This window comes from Tachyglossus aculeatus, chromosome X1 (assembly GCF_015852505.1).
Source record: "Tachyglossus aculeatus isolate mTacAcu1 chromosome X1, mTacAcu1.pri, whole genome shotgun sequence".
NCBI classification, from domain to species: Eukaryota; Metazoa; Chordata; class Mammalia; order Monotremata; family Tachyglossidae; genus Tachyglossus; species Tachyglossus aculeatus.
The window spans coordinates 119,304,469-119,328,363 of record NC_052101.1 but is presented as its reverse complement, the minus strand read 5'-3'; the positions used below and the strand labels follow the sequence as shown (position 1 = coordinate 119,328,363).

At 43.9% G+C, this 23,895-nt stretch overlaps 1 protein-coding gene across 13 annotated transcripts in view; it reads right to left on the bottom strand.

Annotated features, from left to right (window-relative positions):
- Positions 1-23,895, bottom strand: part of MYO9B (myosin IXB) — a 115,907-nt gene that overhangs the window by 46,017 nt on the left and 45,995 nt on the right. For all 13 annotated transcript variants that reach the window (XM_038773000.1, XM_038773005.1, XM_038772999.1 and 10 more), the window contains exons 3-7: positions 19,253-19,347; positions 15,541-15,603; positions 14,982-15,081; positions 14,418-14,518; positions 716-845 (exon numbers count right to left, since the gene is read on the bottom strand). In XM_038773000.1, coding sequence (XP_038628928.1) covers positions 716-845; positions 14,418-14,518; positions 14,982-15,081; positions 15,541-15,603; positions 19,253-19,347 — 489 coding nt within the window. The remainder of the gene's footprint in view (positions 1-715; positions 846-14,417; positions 14,519-14,981; positions 15,082-15,540; positions 15,604-19,252; positions 19,348-23,895) is intronic.

Sequence of the window (23,895 nt, the reverse complement as noted above, 5' to 3'; positions counted from 1 at the left end):
ACACAGCATTTTATCCCTTCAAATATCAAAGTATTTTATTAACGCTACATAGTCAATAGGAGGACGTACTGTGTCTTAAATGACATTTTTTCACTATTTACAAAATTAACACAAAATGAAAGTCTTTTATTTTGGCGTAGAAAGACCTCTTTCCCTTGCCACAAAAATAGGAGTTTAAAGACAGTCAGGACAGCACGCCAAAAGTTTTGTATTTACTTTGTCTTTTAAATCTCCATTAAGATAATACTTTGGCCAGCATTCTCCAAGCAGGAGCCACAAGGTTTTGTATACTGAGACAGTAGAAAACTGTTTCAAGTTACTAAAATTGAGCACAAGAGCAAACATACACCCCTCCCACCCCCAACTTCCCCCCAAAAAGTTGTATTGTGTTTACTGGAGACAACATAGGAGACAGCAGGCAATGAGATGGTAATTAAGGGGTGGAGGAAACATGGGCGTTACCCTCCCTTGGAGGCTCAGATACCCAAGGTGGGCTAGGTTGGGGGTTTGCAGTGGGTAGGGAGAAAGAGAGCTTTGTCTCCTGTGGTGGGAAACTGGAAGGGTGGAGAGCAGGGATTTGTTTCCTGCTTTGGGAGATTTGGTCATTAGGCCCTACCCCTAGTCCCTGCTTTTGCTATAGCCCAGGTAGAGAGCTCTTTTTAATGGTACACTTGGTGACCCTCACACTTCCCTGACAGCAGAAAGAGAAAGATACCTTCAGAAGTTGTGAGAGTGTGTCCAGCACTTCTGGGGGTCCTACTTCCAAACCTTCATCCCGACCAGTAGCTCTCTTTTTGTAAGTGACATTGCCCAAATACAGAATAGCTGAGAGAACTGAAAAAATCCTTCAAAATAAAGTTGAAAAACTCTAATCAATAGCATGCTCTTGGAGAAACATCATCATTAGTTTCAATCACATCTCTTGTCACACTACAGTCAATCATATTTATTGAGCACTTACTGTGTGCAAGCACTGTACTAAGCACTTGGGTGAGTACAATTTAACAATATAATAGAGTTGGTAGACATGTTACCTGCCCACAACGAGCTTGCAGGCTAGAGGGGCTGGGGGGTGGGGGGGAAACAGACATTAATATAAATAATAACAGTAATAATGACGACATTTGTTAAGCGCTTACTATGTGTCAAGCACTGTTCTAAGCACTGGGGTAGTCGCAAGGTAATTAGGTTGTACCATGCAGGGGCTCACAGTCTTAACCTCCATTTTACAGATGAGGTAATTGAGGCACAGAGAAATTAAGTGACTTGCCCAAAGTCACACAGCTGGCAAGTGGCAGAGCCAGGATTAGAACCCACGACCTGACCCCCAAGCCCATGCTCTTTCCACTAAGCCACACTGCTTCTCAGCGTACAGATATGTACGCAAGTGCTGGGGGGGCTGGGGGGTGGTACTGAACAAAGGAAGCAAGTCAGGGTGACAGAGAAGGGAGTGGGAGGAGAGGAAAAGAGGCTTTAGTCAGGGAAGGCCTCTTGGAGGAGATGTGTCTTCAATAAGGCTTTGAAGGAGGGGGGTGGGGGGGAGAGAGAGAGAGAGTAATTGTCAAATTTGAGGAGGGAGGGCATTCCAGGCCAGAGGCAGGACGTGGGCGAGAGGTTGGCGGCAAGATAGATGAGCTCGAGGTACAGTGAGAAGTTTAGCATTAGAGGAGCGAAGTGTGTGGGCTGAGTTATAGTAGGAGAGTAGTAGGTGAGGTAGGAGGGGGCAAGGTGACTGAGTGCTTTAAAGCCAATGGTGAGGAGTTTCTGACTGATGTGGAGGTGGATGGGTAACCACTGGAGTTTCTTGAGGAGTGGGAAAAACATGGCATGAATGTTTTTGTAGAAAAATGATCCAGGCAGCAGAGTGAAGTATGGACTGGAATGGGGAGAAACAGGAGGCAGGGAGGTCAGCAAGGAGGCTGACACAGTAATCCAGGTGGGGTAGGATAGAGAAGCAGCGTGGCTCAGTGGAAAGAGCCTGGGCTTTGGAGTCAGAGGTCATGGGTTCAAATCCCAGCTCCGCCACTTGTCAGCTGTGTGACTTTGGGCAAGTCACTTCACTTCTCTGGGCCTCAGTTCCCTCATCTGGAAAATGGGGATTAAGATTGGGAGCCCCACGTGGGACAACCTTATCGCCTTGTATCCCCCCCCCAGCGCTTAGAACAGTGCTTTGCACATAGTAAGCGCTTAACAAATACCATCATTATTATTATTATTATTATTATTATAAGTGAATGGGTTAACATGATAGCAGCTTGGATGGAGTAGAAAGGGCAGATTTTAGCAATGTTGTGGAAGGTGGAACGGACAGGATTTAGTGATGGATCAAATATGTGGGTTGAATGAGAGAGGGGAGTCAAGGATAACGCCAAGGTTACGGGCCGACTGGATTACTGCATCAGCCTCCTTTCTGATCTCCCATCCTCCTGTCTCTCCCTGCTTCAGTCATTCATTCATTCATTCAATCGTATTTATTGAGCGCCTACTGTGTGCAGAGCACTGTACTAAGTGTTTGGGAAGTACAAATCGGCAACATAGAGAGACGGTCCCTACTCAACAATGGGCTCACAGTCTATACATCACTCTACTGCCTGGATTATCTTTGTACAGAAATGATCTGGGCACGTCACTCCCCTCCTCAAAAATCTCCAGTGGTTGCCTATCAACCTTCGAAACAAGCAAAAACTCCTCACTCTCGGCTTCAAAGCTCTCCATCACCTTGACCCTTCCTACCTCACCTCCCTTCTCTCCTTCTCCAGCGCAGCCCACACCTTCCGCTCCTCTGCTGCTAATCTCCTCGTCTCGCCTGTCCCGTCGTCAACCCCTGGCCCACGTCCTACCTCTGGCCTGGAATGCCCTCCCTCCACACAACCGCCAAGCTAGTTCTCTTCCTCTCTTCAAAGCCCTACTGAGAGCTCACCTCCTCCAGGAGGCCTTCCCAGACTGAGCCTCCTTTTCCTCTCCTCCTCCCCTCCCCTGTGCCCTTCCCCCTTCCCCTCCCCACAGCATTTGTGTATATTTGTACATATTTATTACTCTATTTTCATTAATGATGTGTATATAGCTATAATTCTATTTATTCTGTTGGTACTGACACCTGTCTGCTTGGGATTTTTTTTGTCTGTCTCCCCGTTCTAGATTGTGAGCCTGTTGTTGGGTAGGGACCATCCCTATATGCTACCAATTTGTACTTCCCAATTACAGTGCTCTGCACAGAGTAAGCGCTCAATAAATATGATTGAATGAATGAATGAACAGGAAAGATGGTGGTGCCATCTACAGTAGTGGGAAAGTCATGGGGAAGACAGGGTTTGGGTGGGAAGACATAGTAAGTGCTTAGCAAGTACCATTATTATTATTATTATAAGAAGCTCTGTTTTGGAAATAATAATAATAATGATAATAGTATTTGTTAAGTGCTGTGTGCCAGGCACTGTATGAAGCACTGGGGTGGATACAAGACATCCAAGTAGAGATGTCTTGAAAGCAGGAGGAAATGTAAGACTGCAGCGAGGGAGAGAGATCAGGGCTGGAGAGTTGAAGAGTTAAGAGTTGAAGCCATGGTAGTTGAAGCCATGGGAGCACTTAGGAGAGTACAAGACAAAAGAGTTGGTAGACATGATGACGATGGTATTTGTTAAGCGCTTAACAAAACTAGGCGGGGGGAAAGACATTAAAATCAATTACAGAGATGAACCCAACTGCTGTGGGCCTGAAAGTGGAGTGAATACCAAGTGCTTAAAGGAATATTAAATGCTTACTCGGTCCTAAACCTTGACCCCTCTGCTGTCTTTAACACTGTGGGTCACTCTCTACTTCTGGAAACCCTAACTCAGTACTCCCGAGTTCTCCTCCCATCCCTCTGGCTAATTCTTCACTCATTCACTACCCATTCACTAGCTCTTCTTCCACCTTCCACCCTCAAACTGCAGGTGTCCCTAAAGGCTCTTTTCTGGGTCCCTTACTTTTACCTGCTCACTTTCTGGGAGCTCATCTTCTTGCCCTTTCTCTTCTTTCCTCCCTGACTACCATCGTCAACTATCCCTTTTTCAACGGGGTTTTTTTCCCCACTGCTTTCCAACATCCTAAAAAACCCTCCCTTGATTCCACAGCTCCCTTCTACCATTCCTTTCCAAACTGCTTGGGTGAGTTGTCTACATCCACTCTCTCCACTACTTCTCCTCCAATTCTCTCCTTGACCCCCTACAATCTGGCTTCTGCCACCCTTTACTCCTCAGAAACTAGCCCTCTCCAAGGTCACCACTGATCTCCTTCTTGCCAAATCCAACAGCCTCTAGTCCATCTTAATCCACCCCGACCTCTCGGCCGACTTCGACACTATTGACCACTGCCTTCTCCTGGAAATGTTATCCAACCTTGGCTTCACAGACACTGTCCTCTCTTTCTGGTTTTCCTCCTCTCTCTGGCCACTAATTCTTAGTCTCTCCCACCCCGGAACTCAGTTCTGGATCCCTTTCTATTCCCCATCTACACCCACTCCCTTAGAGAACTCATTCACTCCCATGGCTTTGATGACCATCTCTATGCAGATGATTCCCAAATCTACATCTCCAGCCCTGATCACTCTCCTTCTCTGCAGTCTCATATTTCCTCCTGCCTCTGAGACATCTTTACTTGGATATACCGCCGACACTTCAAACTTAATATATCCAAAATAGAATTCTTCATCTTCGCACCCCAGCCCTGTCCTGCCCCCGACTTTCCTGTCACTGAAGACAGCACGACCATCCTCCCTGTCTCACAAGCCCATAACCTTGGCATTACCCTCGACTCACTCTCATTCAACCCAACATTCAATCTGTTACCAAACCCTGTTGGTTCCACCTTCATGGCATTGCTAAAATCCACCTTTTTCTCTTCATCCAAACTGCTACTATGCTAATCCATGCATTTATCCTGTGTGACCTTGGGCAGGTCACTTCACTTTTCTGTGCCTCAGTTACCTCATCTGAAAAATGGGGATCGAGACTGTGAGTCCCATGTGAGTCAGGGACTGTGCCCAACCCAATTTGGTTCTATCCACCCCAGTGCTTGTATCTGGCACATAGTAAGCACTTACATAACATTATTATTTTTATTATTATTATCCTATCCTGCCATGACTACTGCCTCCACCTCCTTACTGACCTCCCTGCCTCCTGTCTTTCCCCAGTCCAGTCCATACTTCACTCTGTTGCCTGGATCACTTCTCTACTAAAATGTTCAGGACATGTTTCCCCACTCCTCAGGAAACTCCAATCATTGCCCATCCACCTCCGCAACCAAAAGAAACTCAATCAGCTCGCACCCTCATAACCTTACCTCACCGATCTCCTACAGCCCACCCCACACACTCTGCTCCAACTCGTCTATCTCACCACCGCCCCTTTCCCACTCCCTCCCCCTCCATGTACTCCAGACCACCACTCTCTCCACCTTCAAAGCACTGTTGAGGACACATCTCCTCCAAGAGGCCCTCCCCCGATTAAGCCCTCTTTTCCCCGTCTCACTCTCCCTTCTGCGTTGTCTCTGAACTTGGATCTGTGACCTTTGGATATTTGATTTCGCCCCACTCAACCCCACAGGACTTGTGTACACATCTTTAAATTACAGATTACAAATTATGTATTCATATTAATGTCTGACTTCCCCTACAGAATGTCAGCTTGTTCTGGGCAGGGAATGTGCACGCTGATTCTGTTATAGTGAGTGCTCAATAAATACCACTGACTGATTGGAGCACTTGCTGTTCACCCCACCCTCAGCTCCACGGCATGTATGTAGATATCTGTAACATTTCTCATTATTAATGTCTGTCTCCTTTACGTGCCTACCAACTCTGTTGTTATTGTACTCTCTCAAGCTCGTAGTACAGTGCTCTGCACACAGTAAGTGCTCAATATTGATTTCTTAATCTTCTTGTACAGCTCTATACAGATGACTCCCAAATGTACCTCACCAGTCCCAGCCTTTACCCTACTAAACCATCTAACGTTTCTTTTTGCCCCCATGACATCTCCACATGTATATCCCAGCAGCAGAAGCAGCGTGGCTCAGTAGAAACAGCTCGGGCTTTGGAGTCAGAGGTCATGGGTTCAAATCCCAGCTCCGCCACTTGTCAGCTGTGTGACTTTGGGCAAGTCACTTCACTTCTCTGGGCCTCAGTTCCCTCAGCTGGAAAACGGGGATTAAGTCTGTGAGCCCCACGTGGGACAACTTGATTACCTTGTATCTACCCCAGCGCTTAGAACAGTGCTTTGCACATAGTAAGCACTTAATAAATGCCATCATTATTATTATTATTATTATCTTCCCTCCTAAACCCACTTCTCCTAACTTCCCCCCCAGCCCCAACAGTCAATCAATCATATTTATTGAGCACTTACTGGGTGCAGAGCACTGCACTAAGCACTTGGAAGAGTACACTACAACAACCCACCTCTCTGTCCCAGAAGCCTGCAATCTTGGTGTCTTCTTTGATTCCTCACTCTCTTAATGCTCACATTCAGTCTGTCACTACATCCTGCCACTTTTGCCCCCACGGTATTTCTCAGATCCATCCCCCCCTTTGGACCCAAACGGCCACCTCCCTGGTTCAAGCTAATGTCATCACCCAATTTGATTTTTGTACCAGCCAAAGATTGCTCTGTCTCTAATTTCCACACTCTTCAGTCTATTCTCCACTCCACAGGCTCTATCAGCTTCCTTCACATTCGCATCTCTCCCCTCAAATCCCCACTTCCCTTGGCATCTAGCAAATATCCCTGGACACTGGCTTCAGGGTTCGCCTTTTTTCTCTTCCGCCCTCTTTACTCCCAGCTCATACTCTATGCTCTTCCCCAGCAAATTTTCACACTGTTACTCACCGTCCTGGCTCTGGCCTCTTGTTCATAGTAATGATGGCGTTTGTTAAGCGCTTACTATGTGCCAAGCACTGTTCTAAGCGTTCATGCCCTCCCCCCACCCCTGGAATTCTCTTCCCTTTCACATGGGCCAGACCACAACTTCCCCCATCTGCAAAGTCTGTCTGAAATCCCAGCTCTTCTACAAAGCTTACCCCAATTAACCGCCCAGCTTTAAATCACAGCGGCTGGCAGCACAAATGCAGTGCTGCAAATAAACTACCACAAAGTAACAGAAACTGGCAAAACAAGAAAAGGCTTCTACTTCAGACCAAGCGCCACATCATCTGGGACATCACAGAATTCAATGGACAAAGGCCAGAGGACTTAGGGTACAGTAAGCTACAATGCCTGAACTAGCCCATCAAGATTCAAGAAACACCATCGATTAAGCATGTGTATAATAATAATAATAATGATGGCATTTGTTAAGCGCTTCCTATACGCAAAGCACTGTTCTGAGTGCTGGGGAGGATACAAGGTGATCAGGTTGTCCCACTTGGGGCTCACAGTCTTCATCCCCATTTTACAGATGAGGTAACTGCGGCACAGAGAAGTTAAGTGATTTGCCCAAAGTCACACAGCTGACAATTGGCGGAGCCGGGATTTGAACCCATGACCTCTGACTCTCAAGCCCATGCTCGTTCCACTGAGCCACACTGAAGGAACAAGGAAAAACAAATATCACTGGTACACGCGAAATGAGGAGATCCAAGGATCTTATTGCCCAGTGGGACAATGATGATTATCTGTTAAAGCAAGACCTCAAACAATGCTGCATCTGAAATGGGAGCACCGGGGAAGAAGGGAATAGTTTTAGGAGCAAAAGCTTCACATGGAAAGAGAGAAAAGAAGGCAAAAACAGAAATCAGTCAATCGTATTTATTGTAGGGAGTGTCTGTCTCTGTTGCTGAATTATTCTTTCCAAGCACTTAGTACAGTGCTCTGCACACAGTAAGTGTTCAATAAATACAACAATGAATGTGAGCAGAGCACTGTGTTAAGCACTTGGGAGAGTGCAATACAACAATACAACAGGCACATTCCAGTGTCAAGCACTGCAAACATTAAGCAAACACCACGACAAAGGACATCTTTTTTGTGTGCCCAATGTGGCTGAGATTGTGGGTCATGTGAGCCCACTGTTGGGTAGGGACTGTCTCTATATGTTGCCAATTTGTACTTCCCAAGCGCTTAGTACAGTGCTCTGCACATACTAAGCACTCAATAAATACGATTGATGATGATGATGATACACTGGCCTTTTCAGCCACACATAATAATAATAACGGTATTTGTTAAGTGCTTACTATGTGCCAAGCACTGTACTAAGCACGGGGGTAGTTACAAGGTAATCAGGTTGATTCATGAGGGGCTCACAGTCTTAATCCCCATTTTCCAGATGAGGTAACTGAGGCCCAGAGAAGCAAAGTGACTTGCCCAAGGTCACACAGCAGACAAGTGGTGGAGCTGGGATCAGAATCCATGTCCGCTGACTCCCAAGCCCGGGCCGTTTCCACCGGGCCATGCCATGCGCTCACAGGTGAACTTCACCGTCAGTGGGGTTTTCTTTGAAAACAAAGGACAACTATATATATATATATATATAGATATATATATATATATATCTATATATATATATATATATCTATATATATATATATCATGACCCAGATGCAGGTGTAGGAGAATATGCTTCTGGCTCCTGTGAGAAACTCTTCCTAACTCAGCAGACTTCGGGCATTATCCTAAAGCCTAAAACAGCAGAAAGCAGCATAGCCTTGTGAAAAGAACACGGGCCTGGGAGTCAGAGGACCTGGGTTCAAATCCCGGCTCTGCCACCTGTCTGCTGTGTGACCATTGGCAAGTCACTTCCTGGGCCTCCATTTCCTCATCTGTAAAATGGGGATTAAAATCCACTCCCTCCTAAACTGTGAATCCTATGTAGGTCAGGGACTGTGTGCAACCTGATTATCTTGTATCTACCCCAGCGCGTAGTATAGTGTTATGCACACAGTAAGCGTTTACCAAGCACCACTTAAAACAAAAAGTCATTTAAGAATTGCTGTACACAGATGACTGTGTCCCAGAGGTACACATCCAAGACGACAGGCAAATGCCTGAAAATGGCTTGGCTAAATGAACACGTCTTACAGACTAACATCTGTAGGGCCCAGATCAAACTAAAAGTATACAGGGCTGTAGTACTGCCCAACCTTTTCTTCTGTTGGGAGACTGGACCTCCCCACAGATGGCATACCTGACTCCTTAAGATATTCTGTCTGTGTCGCTTATGGGCAATACTCAGCAAACAGCAAGAAAGGCTCACAATTAATAATGATTGTGGTATTTGCTAAGCACTTACTATGTGCCAGGCACTGTACTAAGCGCTGGGGTGGATACTAGCAAATCAGGTTGGACACAGTCCCTGTCCTGAATGGGGCTCACAGTCTCAATCCCCATTTTACAGATGAGGTAACTGAGGCACAAAGAAGTGAAGTGACTTGCCCTAGAACCCATGATCATCTGCCTCTCGGGCCCGTGCTCCATCCACTACGCCACGCTGCTTCCCAAAGGACCACAAACAGCAAAATCCTAGCATGAAATACGTTCTCCAGCACTGAGTCGATCAATCGATACGATGGATCGATTGAAGCTACGTTCGCTACAGCCCAGCCGTGCTGGGTGGGGCACGTGAGGAGGATAGACAGCAGGAGGGTACCTAAACAGCTGAGGAATTGTGGCCTGAAATTGGGAAACCAAAAGAAAACAGAGGAAGTGTCGTAAGGTTACAGATGCTGCTTCACCGCAGCGGCTAAATGGGAGACAAATGCCACAGACAGACCAGCACAGCGCACCACACAGTCCAGGACAGAGAGGGTTTCTTTTCAAACAGAAACCTGGTATGGATCGTGAGACAATGAGGCAAAAACTTAGATAGTGCCAAGCACTGCAAACCAAAAGCTTAATGGCTCAACAAGAGACAGCTTTTGTGTGGATGCAGTCCCTGCACTGGCCTTTACACCCATACGTTTCTATTCATGAATTTCGCCGGTGGTGTCTTTTTTTATAGTGTTTGTAAGTGTTTATGATGTTTCAAACATTGTTCTACTTGCTAGCTGGATACAAGTTAATTGGGTTGGACCCAGCCCCTGTCCCACATGGGGCTCACAGTTTAAGTAGGACAACTTCAAGTACAAAGGACAACTATACGTGTTTTGAAGCTTATCTTCCTGTGTTTATATCTTTTAACAATCATGTTTCCATCAATGTATAGCCCCTTGTCTTTCCTATTAGATGACAAGTTTGTTGATGGAAGAAATCATGAATTTTTTTTTAATATCCCCCCAAGTACCTAGCACAGTGCTCTGCACATAGCATGCCCTCAATAAATATTGTTAGTGAAGAAAATGCAATGTGAAACATGGAAAATGACCAGGTGGGGATAAGAAATGGGAGGAATTTCTCAAAGCAAGAGACAGACTGCTAAAGATTCTAGCCCAAGGTTCTGCATAACTTTCTTTAACAAAGCCAATAGTGTTGACAAAGAGACTGAAGACCTTTGAAACTACCCACCAGTAACACTCCTCTCACAAATACATAAAGCCTTCATCAGAGTGATACTCAGTAAAATTAAAAATGACCTTCAACTTCAGTCCAGCAGAAAATAAACCAGATTACACTCAGAATACTCAACTGTGGATGACATCCACTCCCTCTACCTGCAATCCCTCCAGACTATAAGCTCATTGTGGGCAGGGAATGGGTCTTCCCACTCTGTTATACTGCACTCTCCCAAGTGCTTAGTAATAATAATAATAATGATGGTATTTGTTAAGTGCTTACTATGTGCCAAGCACTGTTCTAAGAGCTGGGGGAGATACAAGGTAATGGGGTTGCCCCACGTGGGACTCACAGTCTTAATCCTCATTTTACAGATGAGGTAAACAGGCACAGAGAAGTTAAGTGACTTATCCAAAGTAACACAGCTGATAAGTGGCGGAGCCAGGATTAGAGCCCATGACCTCTGACTCCCAAGCCCGGGCTCTTGTCACTAAGCCATGCTGCTTACAGAGATCTGCACCCATTGACTGATAAGAGAAAAATGCTGAGAATGCCAAATCAGTGTTTGCTTCAAATCTGATGACAAGAAAGCACTGGAGGCAGTGAAATGCAATGCTGTTTTCAACAGACACTATAAAAAGTCAGTCTTCATGTTGTAGAGGAGATGGACTGCAACTGTATACCAGCAATCATGCTGTTCAACAGCCTATGCTGTACGAACCGATGCAGAGGTGTCAAGAAATGCATTTTTGCCGGCCTTGGAATCTCTATTCTAGAGACTCAACAGGGAAGAAATGGGTTTTGATAATGAGCAACTGATGCAACATCTTCATTGACAACTGCATCATTTTTGCAAATGCTGTAGCAAAACTGGAAAGGAAAACGCAACTTGCAGTAGTCAATCATTTATTGAGCACTTACTGTGTGCACAGCACTGTACTAAGTGCTTGGGAGAGTATGATATACCAATAATAACAGCCATTCCCTGCCCACAAAGAGCTTACAGTCTAGAGGGGGAGAGAGACATTAATATAAATATATAAAATTATAGATATGTACATACATGCTGTGGAGCTGGGAAGGGGGGTGAATAAAGGGAGCAGGTCAGGGTGACAAAAAAGGGAGTGGGAGGAGAGGAAAGGAGGGCTTAGTCAGGGAAGACCTCTTGGAGGGGATGTGCCTTCAATAAGGCTTTGAAGGAGGGGAGAGTAATTGTCTGTCGGCTATGAAGAGGTTGAGTGCTCCAGACCAGAGGCAGGACATAGGTGAGAGGTTGGCAGCGAGACAGACTACATCGAGGTACAGTGAGAAGGTTAGCATTCGAGAAGCAAAGTGTGCGGGCTGGGTTGTAGTAGGAGAGTAGCGAGGTGAGGTAGGAGGGGGCAAGGTGATTGAGTGCTTTGAAACTGACAAAAAGGGCTTTCTGTTTGTTATGGAGGAGGATGGGCAACCACTGGAGATTGTTGAGGAGCGGAGGAAATGTGGCTTGAATGCTTTTGTAGAAAAATGATCCGGGCAGCAGGGTGAAGTATGGACTGGAGTGGGGAGAGACGAAAAGCGCTTTCTGTTTGTCATGGAGGAGGATGGGCAACCACTGGAGATTGCTGAGGAGCGGGGGAAATGTGGCTTGAATGTTTTTGTAGAAAAATGATCCGGGCAGCGGGGCGAAGTATGAACTGGAGTGGGGAGACAGGAAGCAGGGAGGTCAGCAACGAGGCTGATTCAGTAATCAAGGCGGGATAGGATAAGGGCTTGGATTAACGTGGTAACAGTTTCAATGGAGAGGCAAGGGCGGATTTTAGCGATGTTGTGAAGGTGAGACTGACAGGATTTAGAGATGGATTGAATATGTGGGTTGAATGAGAGAGAGGAATCGAGGATAACTCCAAGGATACGGGATGTGAGACAGGAAGGTTGGTGGTACCATCTGTAGTGATGGGAAAGTCAAGGGAAAGACTGTGTTTGAGTGGGAAGATAAGGAGTTCTGTTTTAGATGTGTTAAGTGCAGAAGTGACTGCATCAAGTTGAAATGGTTATGCATTTCTCAACAACTCAAAGGAAATGCAGTGAATATTGCCCAAAAGGATCCATTCATATAAATGGTGAAGAAACTGAGGTGGAAAGCCATATGTATGTATGTATATTAATGTCTCTCTCCCCATCTAGACTGTAGACTGTATTATGTTGCCAATTTGTACTTCCTAAGCGCTTAGTACAGTGCTCTGCACACAGTAAGCACTCAATAAATACGATTAAATGAATGAATGAATACGTACATTAGCCAGAAGCATGGCCTAGTGGAAAGAGCACAGGCCTAGGAGTCGGAAGACCTGGGTTCTATCCCACGTCTCCCCTTTGTTGTGTGACCTAGGGCAAGTCACTTAACTTCTCTTGGCCTCTTTCCTCAGATGTAAAATGAGGGTTCAACACCCACCACCCCTCCCTCTTAGGCTGTGAGCACCATGTGAGACAGGAACTGGGTCTGACCTGATTATCTTCTAACAACCTCAATGCTTGACAAATAGTAACAAACACCACACTTAACAAATACCACAGTTATTATCATTCGACAGGGCCAAAACCATTCAATGGTGAATGCATCATGTGGAGGAAAGCTGCATGGATCAGTTTAAAGAAAATCAGAAGGTAGTTGTTGCACCTGAACTGTCCAAGAAGAAACAGGACTTTTGGCTTCTGTTTGGCCACCAATGGATTATTCTGATCAGAATGCTGGCTGACTACATGTGCTGAGGAAAACAAAATGGCTGTAACCCAGAATACTGGAACTTCTGCTTCTTTTGAGGAATACTGTCTAAATCAAGAAATCGGGGCATAGGTAGGAATCAAAAAGGTGATGCAAGTGAAAAACAAAGCCACAAAGCCCTGCATCTCGTATGCAGGTCAACAGACTGGACTCCAAGAAGCAGAAGATTACTGCAATGACGACTAAGGCGTCACTGGGCTGACCCAATGACAAAACCCCTTTTGGGTCAGATATGAATACAGCATGTTTGGGATTGAATGCTTGTTGTGGGCAGGGAACATGTCTGCTAACTCTGTTGTACTGTACTCTTCTGAGAGCTTTGTACAGTGCCCTGCACAGAGTAAGTGCTCAGTAAATACCATTGATTAATTGACTGAATAGGATTTAGTGGTGTGTCACCGACTTGCATTCACCAAAGTCACAGGATGAATCAGATAAAAAGGCAGATTTACATACACCCCAAATCAACATCAGTCCTTCTTTGAAACAGTTTTGATCTATAAAGTGATGAGCAAGAATAGACACCTCTTAGGGTAAGTCAGAAGTCATGGTGCACCTCCACTACAAACGATAGTACGTCAGTCAATCGTATTTATTGAGAGCTCACTGTGTGCAGAGCACTGTACTAAGCGCTTATGAGAGTACAAAATAACAATAAACAAACATTCCCTGCCCACAATGAGCTTAAAGTCTACAGTGAGAGACAGACATGCTTCATTCTCTCTATCAACAAGACAGCAAATGTTGAAACTGGCATTAAAACATTAGGTGATATCACTCAAAGTCAAAATTTGAGTCCCTCTAGACTGTAAGCTCGTTATGGACAGGGAATATGTCTGTTATGGGCAGGGAACGTGCCTGCTAATTTGGTTATATTGTGTTCTCCCAAGCGCTTAGTACAGTGCTCTGCACATAGTAAACGCTCAACAAATGACCACTGATTGAGTCAAATGAATTTGTACTTGAATATAGGAATTCTCTGAATAATACTTTTTGTTTGCGGTAAGTACACAGGAACATGTGCCTCACCCTGACAAAAACCAGAATCTAATTTCTTATACCCATTTAGAGGTTGACTATCTAGGCTCAATAAATGTTGGTAGTCCATTACAAAATTGGGGGTACAGTCTAGTGTACATAAATCCTCTCCGGCTGCTTGAGAAAAAGGGGTGGACAATTATACTCACTGTTTCTTTGTTGCTGGAAGAAAACCAACCATTTCCATGGCTTGTTTTAGCCTTTCAAAGTCGTGTCTCAGATCTTCTCCATCTTCAATCTTCAAGTTATGCTGAAAAAGAAAGACGTTCAACCATTTCAGACGCTTTGCAAGCGGTTGTAAGTCAAGAAGCAGCTTGGCCTAGTGGATCGAGACTGGTACTGGGAGTCAGAAGGACCTAGGTTCCAATACTGGCTCCGCCACTTGTCCGTGACCCCGGGCAAGTCGCTTCACTTCTCTGGGCCTCAGTTCCCTCATCTGTAAAATGGGGATTAAGACTGTGAGCCCCATGTGGGCCCGGGGCTCTGTCCAATCTGATTTGTTTGTGTCTGTCCAAGTGTTTAGTACAGTGCCTGGCACATAGTAAGTAAGCGCCTAACAAATACGACAATTTATGCCATTTTTCTTGGTGCTCCTTGCAACTCATCGCAGAGCAGAAAGACGACGGTTCAGATGCCTTTGAGCCACAGCAGCAGAGAAACAGCCATTACCCAAACAAAAATGACTTCTGTTGGGAGGGTCCTGGATTCTTTACCTGGTTGAGGTAGAAGTAATCTTCAGGTTGCTTGAGTTGAAATTCTTGGCGCTCTTCCTCAGTAACTCCAAGCAACAAGTAATAAAACACATGGTAATTCCTAGAGGTTGAAATCAGAAAAAAAATATATTTATTTCAGTAGAGAAACAATAAGTCTTTGGCCCCTCCCATGCCAGACAGCTATTTAAAGCAGTCATTTCAGCAATTGTTCTAGAAATAGTATTGGTGGGGGGAAAAAGGGACAAGTTCTTTTAAAATAAAAAATAAAGAAATCCATGTCAATTCGTACCACTGCATTTATTCAGAAAAGAGTTTAGTAAACAGTATAGTAACTGGGTTTTTTTTTTCCCCTAGACCAAGTGTCTTGCTGGCCTACAACACAGTCCAAAAAAAAAATACCAAAAAAAAAAGAGGCACCTATTCTAACTACAGCCGAACATAAAAAGCTTGCAGATAAATTAATGTGCTGTGCCCCCAAACATTTACTTTTCTTCTCCTTTTTATTTTACTAGAAATCCAGGTACTCTTTTCAAATATGGCTCAAAGATAATATGCTTACCTTTCATCTTTCTCTTGAGAGACCAGGCGAGATTTTTCAAGCAGGTACTTTTCAACAACAGCCCTGGAAAGCCCCAAAAGAAATAAATAATGATACAAACATAGGGTAATAGCCTAATAGCACTTTTCAAAGAAGAGCCCCTAAAAGTCATTTAGTGGTTACTAACTAAAAATTACAGCTCTGCTCCTGACTTGCTGGGTGTCCTTGGGCAAGTCACTTCACTTCTCTGGGCCTCAGTTACCTCATCTGTGAAATGGGGATTGAGACTGTGCCCAACCTGATGTGCCTGTATCCACCCCAGTGATAAGTAATAATAATAATAATAATGGCATTTATTAAGTGCTTACTATGTGCAAAGCACTGTTCTAAGCGCTGGGGAGTTACAAGGTGATCAGGTTGTCCCACGGGGGTCTCACAGTCTTAGTCCCCATTTTACAGATGAAGTAACTGAGGCACAGAGAAGTTAAGTGACTTGCCCAAAGTCACAGAGCTGACAATTGGCGGAGCCAGGATTTGAACCGGTGACCTCTGACTCCAAAGCCTGGGCTCTTTCCAATGAGCCACGGCTGCTTCTATGATTAGTACAGTGCCTGGCACAAAGTAAGCGCTTAGCAAATACCACAAATATTATTATTATGTCTCAATTTCTTCTTCTGTACAACAGAGCTGAAATACCTAATCTCCACTCTTCTTAAATAGTCCCTGTCCCTCATAGGGCTCACAATCTGATTTGATTACCTAGTATCAACCTCAGCACTTACCACAGTTCTTGACACAAGTAAGCACTTAATACAATAATAATAATAATAACACTGATAACAATAAAAAGGCAATGCCCCTTCTGGGAGCTCCCCACCCCTGCTTCTTTTTGGCCCAGTGAGATGTCCTGAAGCTGTTGGGGTCATGATGCTGATATCTGCTTCTCCGGCAATGCTTGTGGGGGTGGTGGGAAGGGAGGTGTGAGAAAACCTCCCTTAAACCTTACACCACACGAGCAAGTTCAGCTATGAACTCTACAAAGGCTCAAGACGGTGTGACAAGCCGGACCCATGTGATAACTTCTAAAACATCAATAAAGTCAAGGAAGGGGAAAAAATGGACACATTCTGAAACAATGCCTCCCTTTTCCTGACCATGAGAAATAGAATTCAATTTCTATGACTATGACTCTTTATTCTACCGGCTACAATCCATACTAGTAAATACATATCTCTGTTGAGTAGGGACCATCTCTATGTGTTGCCAACTTGTACTGCCCAAGCGCTTAGTACAGGGCTCTGCACACAGTAAGCGCTCAATAAATACGACTGACTGACTGAATGAAGCAGTGCAGCCTACCGGAAAGAGCGCTGGCCTGAGAATCAGAGCCTGAGTTCTAATCCCGGCTCCACCACTTACCTGCTGTGTGACCACGGGCCAGTCACTTTATTCTCTGTGCCTCAGTTCTCTCATCTGCAAAATGAGGATTCAATTTCCTCCTACTTAGACTGTGAGCCCCATATGGGACAGGGACTTTGTGCAACCTGATTACCTACTTCAGTGCTTAGAAAAGTGCTTGGCACATAGTAAGCACTTAATTACCTTTTTAAAAAAAAATGAATTCTTCGGATTGGAGGTACTTCTATTCATTTTTTCATTTTTCACATCTTTGCAATGTGACATTCTGTATATCGTTGCTCTGGATTCAAATCAATTTTAATTGAATAGAGAAACAAATAGTAAATTTCTGATTGGTGTCAGACGCCTTTCAAAATCAAATTTAAAGATAAAGAATAATTTCAAAAAACAATCATTTTCAGAAAAAAAAAAGAAAGAAAATCTACAGATTTGGATGGTAAGCTCCTTGAGAACAGGGATTCTGAATCTTACTAGTCCTGTACTCTCCCGGAAGCTTTATGGTAGACACCCCATAAATACCACTGGCTGGGTCAATATAGAAACCGATGAATATTGTCCTGACTTTTTAAGCCATCGTGTGTGCGACATGAGACTAGTCAAATGCATATTTTTTCTTCGACTGCCTACGGTTTTTCCCTTTTCTTGGAAGGATGAGTGATACCTCCTCTTTATATCAGTTTTTTTTAAAAGACCAAAATAAAAAAACAATTACCCAAATCCAAATCTTGGGAGGTGCGGAGAGTTTAAATCGAAAAGGTTTCTTCTAAATACTGAATTGGAAAGAATTGGACACCCAACTTGCAAAAAAAAAAAAAAAAGCATCTCTGTCAGGCCTGCCACTGTTAGGCCTGCCACTGTTAGGCTACTTGGAAAACAACCCCTTTCTTCATTTATTGTAATTGTTATGTTCACTTCCTAACTGACCCCACCCACTACTGCACTTCTTAAGCACCCCATTTTGGAACTACTAGTCTAGACTCTGCAGTCTTTCTCCTTCAACACAAAGAAAATGGAAACCTGATAAAATGGAGAACTTGGTGTCATGCCCCAGACAACAGACCTGCACTGAAAACTACCAGATTGCCCTGAAACCAAGATAGGTCCTTTCTTGGCTATTTTTAGAATTAAAAAAAAAAAAACCCGACTCTCCTCAAATTGCACACAAATTCTCTCAGGTTGCTGGGAGCAGAGGTATTTCACTTTCTCTCCCTCTTCATTCTCTGCTGGCTCTCTGCCAGGGGGGCTGGAGATGCAAAGCACAATGAAATCAAGGGCTTGCAAGAGCACTTCCTATCCACTCCCTCTATCTCAAGCAACCCCTAGAAGAGGGGTGGAGCCTAGCACTGGAAGAACTTCAGAGTAGGAAAAAAAGAAGAAAGAGGTCTAAGTTTGCTTTTGTGTCTCTTTTCTCTCTCTTTCTCTCTCTCCTCTGACCCAGGTCTCTCTCCTTTCTCCCCACCCACACATGCCTTCCCCATCCTTGAGTCTGCCTCTTTCCCAGGGTTGTCCTCTCCCCGGGTCTGTCTCCGAAATCACTGAGTACAGAACATTAAATTCTCCCCCTCCCCGGCCTGTAAGCTCACTGTGGGCAGGGAATGTGTTATATTGTACTCTCCCAAGTGCCTAGTGCAGTGCTCTGCACTGTAAATGCTCAATAAATATGACTGACAAACTACCAAACACATTTCTGACCTTCATTTCCAACATGAGGTAAAGCAACTTCCTCAAAACAGGATTTCCCCTACATCCATGTCCTATTAAACTCCTTATTACATAACATAAAAGACAGCAAACGGTATCCCTTTTAATGACAAGTTGAAGGAGAATAAATGCCATTCTTGGCTATTATTCAGCATCTAATTAGTGCAGGATATGATTTCAGCTTAGTAAAAACCATAGAGGTGTAGCAAGCAAGATCGGTGTACAGCAACTGGTGTGCCCTTGGGCAATGGAAACTCACGGAAACCCCCACACCAAAGTTCACTCTCTCCCCGGTGCCCACATATATGGAAGCTCTGCAGAGACACTTCCCTCTTAAGCAATGCCAGGGCTACTTTCAGACTGACTGGTGGCCATGGTGGAAGTAAGAGGCGGTGGCCAGGGGGAGTGAGTGTTCCGTCTGCAACAGCACATCCCGTTGATGGCTGCTTTGAGCCTTAAGCAATTAATTGCCCATTGGTTAAAAAGGCTCAAGTAGTTCGCTAAATAAGTTATCAAAATTTCAAACAGCCCACTAACACACCAAAATAACACCCTCAATGGAAAATTGACACTGGCCACAAAACAAAACAACGTCTACCTATGGCATACTTACCCGCGGACAATGCCACTCTCCAAATAGTTGACCTGAATGAATTTTCCAAAGCGGCTCGAATTGTTGTTATGGGCTGTTTTGGCATTTCCGAATGCCTGGAAAGTAAAGCAAAGAAGAGTTTGAGTTTCCAGAAAAACAACAATGTCATTTGAATTTGGAGATTCTATACGCTTGTCAATCACCAGCATACAATTCATCATATGTAGAACTCAATTAGGAGGACAAGGCTTTAGCACTACATATCCCAAATAATCTACCAAAAGTAATATACATATGTAAGGCTTGTAAGTAAGAAATTTATAAAATTAGGCCACAGTTAAGTAAGCAGCTGAGTTCTCTCAGAACCATTTTTCCTCAGGCCACAATGTTTTTACTGCTGCAAAGTTTCTTTTTTTTCTTTCTCGGTTAGAAGGAGGAAACTGGGGAGTGTGAGAGGTTGCACAAATGGTAGGGAGGAGGAAAGTATGCCTTTTATGAAGTGTGTAGAACACAAAACTGGGTCAAAATGAAAGACTGCATCAATATAATTGCCTCCCCTAAAGGCACTATGAAGTTTAAATGATCAAAAAGCAGGCGCATCTGTCTGGGGGCATCTTCATAATAGGAAGACTTCCTCAGTCACCATGAAGTGACTCCATTTTATCAAGGTCACAAGACAGATCAACTTCCTGTTCCAAAAATAAATGCTGCGCCTGAACAAGAATACTTGAAACCACAAACATTGTCTCAGAAAGGATGGAAAAGAAGTGATCCTTTTAATGTTGTTGTATTTTTTTAAACCAAAAATGACTTTTACAGTTTGGTTTCTAAAAATTAACCCTGTGGGAAATGAAGTAAAAATAAAAAATGAGGCCCTCTGGAAATCAGTTTTGCAATTGAAGAGAATTACATTGAAATTGCTTTATGGGTAGCATAAATTTCTAGACGCTTTCTCTGTCAACTGAATCTGGGATTTCAAAGATCTGCCTTAAGGAAAGATCAGACATCAAAAGAACTCTTTTCAAAATCTCCATGCTTTCCAGGGCCACAGAGTACAAACAAGTAATATTTGCTTCTCTCCATCATAAATATCACCCCTTCATGGTAACTGATGAAGTCTGAAATGCCTGCTTTCTGGTAACTAGATTTTCCTTCTTACCTCCCTCTCCAAGAGAGGTAGCAGCCAAACGTTTGCTTTCTTGAAAAATACAGTGGTATTTATAGGGCGTTTTGAAGGTCTGCTTTTGACCAAAAACACACATCACCCATGCAACCAAGTAACTCTTAACTCTTAGTGTACAAAAATGAGAAATGCGTTCTAGCTGGCCTCACTACCAGTTTTAGATTTTGAATAACGCAACACAAGACCACCCTCTTGGTTTAAAATTCTTCTGAAACACCTTCCTAAAACAAACCTCCATTCATCAACTGTTGAAGTATGCAAGTCCCCATTTGTTTTAACTACCACCAGATGTTACAATGATAGACCCAATCCTTGCTCCTCTGTATTTGTGCATAATTGCTTCCTCAACAATGCCAAGACACTTTACAATGAGAGAGAGATTGTGTGTGTGCCTATATAGAGCCGTGGTTTGGATTTGCAGATGAAGATACTGATGTGTTAGTGTAACACACTAAGGAGAGTCTGGGGATGCAGGATTCCCCTGAGCTCTCAGCCTGGACATTTTTTAGAGGTCGACTAACAGAACATCACTGCTAAGATTTTCACAATCTAGGGGAGGTGAAAGACATCTCCACATTTTGTCTTTAAAATAGACAAGATAATACATTATGCTGCCAGCTGTGCAAATAGATTTCAATGCATAACTAAAATTAGCCTCACCTTGTCATAAACTTACTTGTTTACTTAAAAACAAGATGTGTAGCTTCCTAATGTGCAAAGAACAGAATGGCAAACAAGCAACACAAGGTCAAACAATTAATGAGAAGAAAAACACACAGTCCTGGCTTCCTGAACCCAGGGCTTTTTTTTTTTTTAAGCAATTACTCTCATAAGCAATGTGTATGGTTTAAAGCTGCCCCATAGCTCCTATGATCTCACATGTCTGGTATGCAGTCTAAGCACACTGCTACTTTTTAAAAAACCAATCTAAAAATATCCATTTTATACTATTATATTTCAAGAAATGAATTTGAGGGTTTAGGGCAAAACAGAGTGATGTTAATGTCATTTACACAACTCACAAAGATTCCAAGAGTTACTCCCACATAATTTATTTTAGACTCAAAAGACAAGTAAAATAATTTTGGGAATAATGGGTCTGAAGGCAAAGAGTTTTGTTACAGGATGGAATAACGGGAGGAAGTGGGTGAGAAGGGCGTGAGCAGTAGTACTTGATAATTTGGCAAATACAATATACTAATGAATCTTTCCTCAGAATGGCTCTTTCACCAATGAAATAGAATGTTTTAATTGGAAGACGTGTCACCATTGTTGCAATTCACAATTTATAATAAAAAGAAACAAATTCAACTTTTTCCTCTGCAAATGGAGGGGAACATTTGAAGCTTGCCCTGAAATACCTTACCTTTTGATCTACTTGGATTTATCAATGTAACTTTCAAAACTTTTCTTGCTAAACCTTTTCTGGCTAAACCTGTTTGTTCATCAGTCGGAGCTGGTTCAACCATCTTATCATCATCATCAACAGCATTTACTGAGTGCATGCCGTGTTCAAAGCATTGTACTACGCTCATGGGAGAGGGGAGAGTACAAGAGTTAGCCCACATCTAACCATCAAGCACGGGAGACTCACACTTAAATTATTTATAGGGGTAGGGGTGGAGTATTTTAGGATGCATTTAAGATGCTGCGAGAGAAGCACCCTGGCATAGTGGATACAGCACAGGCCTGGGAGTCAGAAGGTCATGGGTTCTAATTCCGACTCCCAGACTTGTCTGCTGTGTGACCTTGGGTAAGTCACTTAACTTCCTCTGTGCCTCAGTTACCTCATCTGTAAAATGAGGATTGAGACTGTGAGCTCCATGTGGGACACAGACTGCGTCCAACAAAGTTTGCTTGTATCCACCCCCAGCATTTAGTACAGTGTCTGGCACTTAAATATTATTATAATTATAAGAGCTAAAAGGCTGTGGTAGCAAGTGCTTAGGTGGCAGAAGGGTTAAAGTGACAGTTAGGGATCCAAGGTGGGAAGACAAAAAAAGAATAGAGATTAGGAGGTTTTGTTTTTTGTGGGTGTGTGTGGGTATGCTCCTGGAGTTGTGACTTCAGGAGCCCTTTGAAGATGGGGAGAGCTGGGGTCTGTGGGTTGTAAAGGAGGGAGGGAGTTCCAAGCAGGAGGGAGGACATGAACAAGAGGTAAAAAGTGGGAGCCAGCCGATGAGAAGAATAATGATGGTATTTGTTAAGTGCTTACTAAGTGCCAAGCACTGTTCTAAGCACTGAGAAAGATGCATATAATAATGATGGCATTTGTTAAGTGCTTACTGTGTGCAAAGTACTGTTCTAAGCGCTGGGGAGGATACAAGGTGGTCAGGTTGTCCCACGTAAGGCTCACGATCTTAACCCCCATTTTACAGATGAGGGAACTGAGGCTCAGAGAAGTTAAGTGACTTGCCCGAAGTCACCCAGCTGACAAGTGGCGGAGCCGGGATTTGAACCCATGACCTCTGACTCCCAAGCTCGTGCTCTGCCCACTGAGCCACGCTGTTTCTCTATATAGTGAACAGATTAGCTTGAGAGGAATGAAGATTGCAAACTGAGGTGTAGTAGAAGAGAAGAATGGATACGCAGGAAGCAGAGAGCTGACTGTGGGCCTTAAAGCCAATGGCCAAGAGTTTCTGCTTAATGTAGAGGCAAATGGGCAACTATTAGAGGTTTCTGAGGAAAGGGGAGGAGTGTAGGACACTGGTCACAATAATTCGGGCAGAAGAGTGAAGCATGGACTGGTGAGACTGGAGACAGGGAGATAAGTGAAAAGGCTGGTGGCAGTTGTCTATTTACAGATCTATAAATTTTATATAAATTATTTATATCAATGACTGTCCTCTCCCTCTAGACTGCATGGTTGTTATTAGGGAATGTATCTACCAACTCTCCCAAGTGCTTGGTACTGCACACAGTAGGCACTCAAATACCACTGATGATGGTGATTGACGAAGCTGGGATATGACAAGTACCTGAGCCAGCATGATGGCTGTTAAGTTAATGAGGAAGGGAAGGAGTATGGAAACCTGATGAGAGAAATAACAGGATATGGCCTAATGGATAGAGCACAGACGTGGGAGTCAGAAGGACCTGGGTTCTAATCCCAGCTCCACCGCTTGTCTGCTGTGTGACCTTGGGTCAGTCACTTCACTGGGCCTCAGTTACCTCATCTGGAAAATGGGGATTAAGACTGTGAGTCCCACGTGGGACAGGGACTGTTTCCAACCTGATTAGCTTGTATCTACCCCAGCATTTAGTACACTGCCTGGCACAAAGTAAGTGTTTAACAAATACCATAAAATAATAATGATAATAACAACAAAATTTGGCGACAGACTGGATGTGGGGGTTGAAACAGAAGGGAGGAGTCAAAATAATGCCATCATTGCAGGTTTGAGAGCATGGTGGTACTATCCACTGTGATGGGAAAATGTAAGCTTGTTTGTAGGCAGGGAATGTGTTTATTCCATTGTTA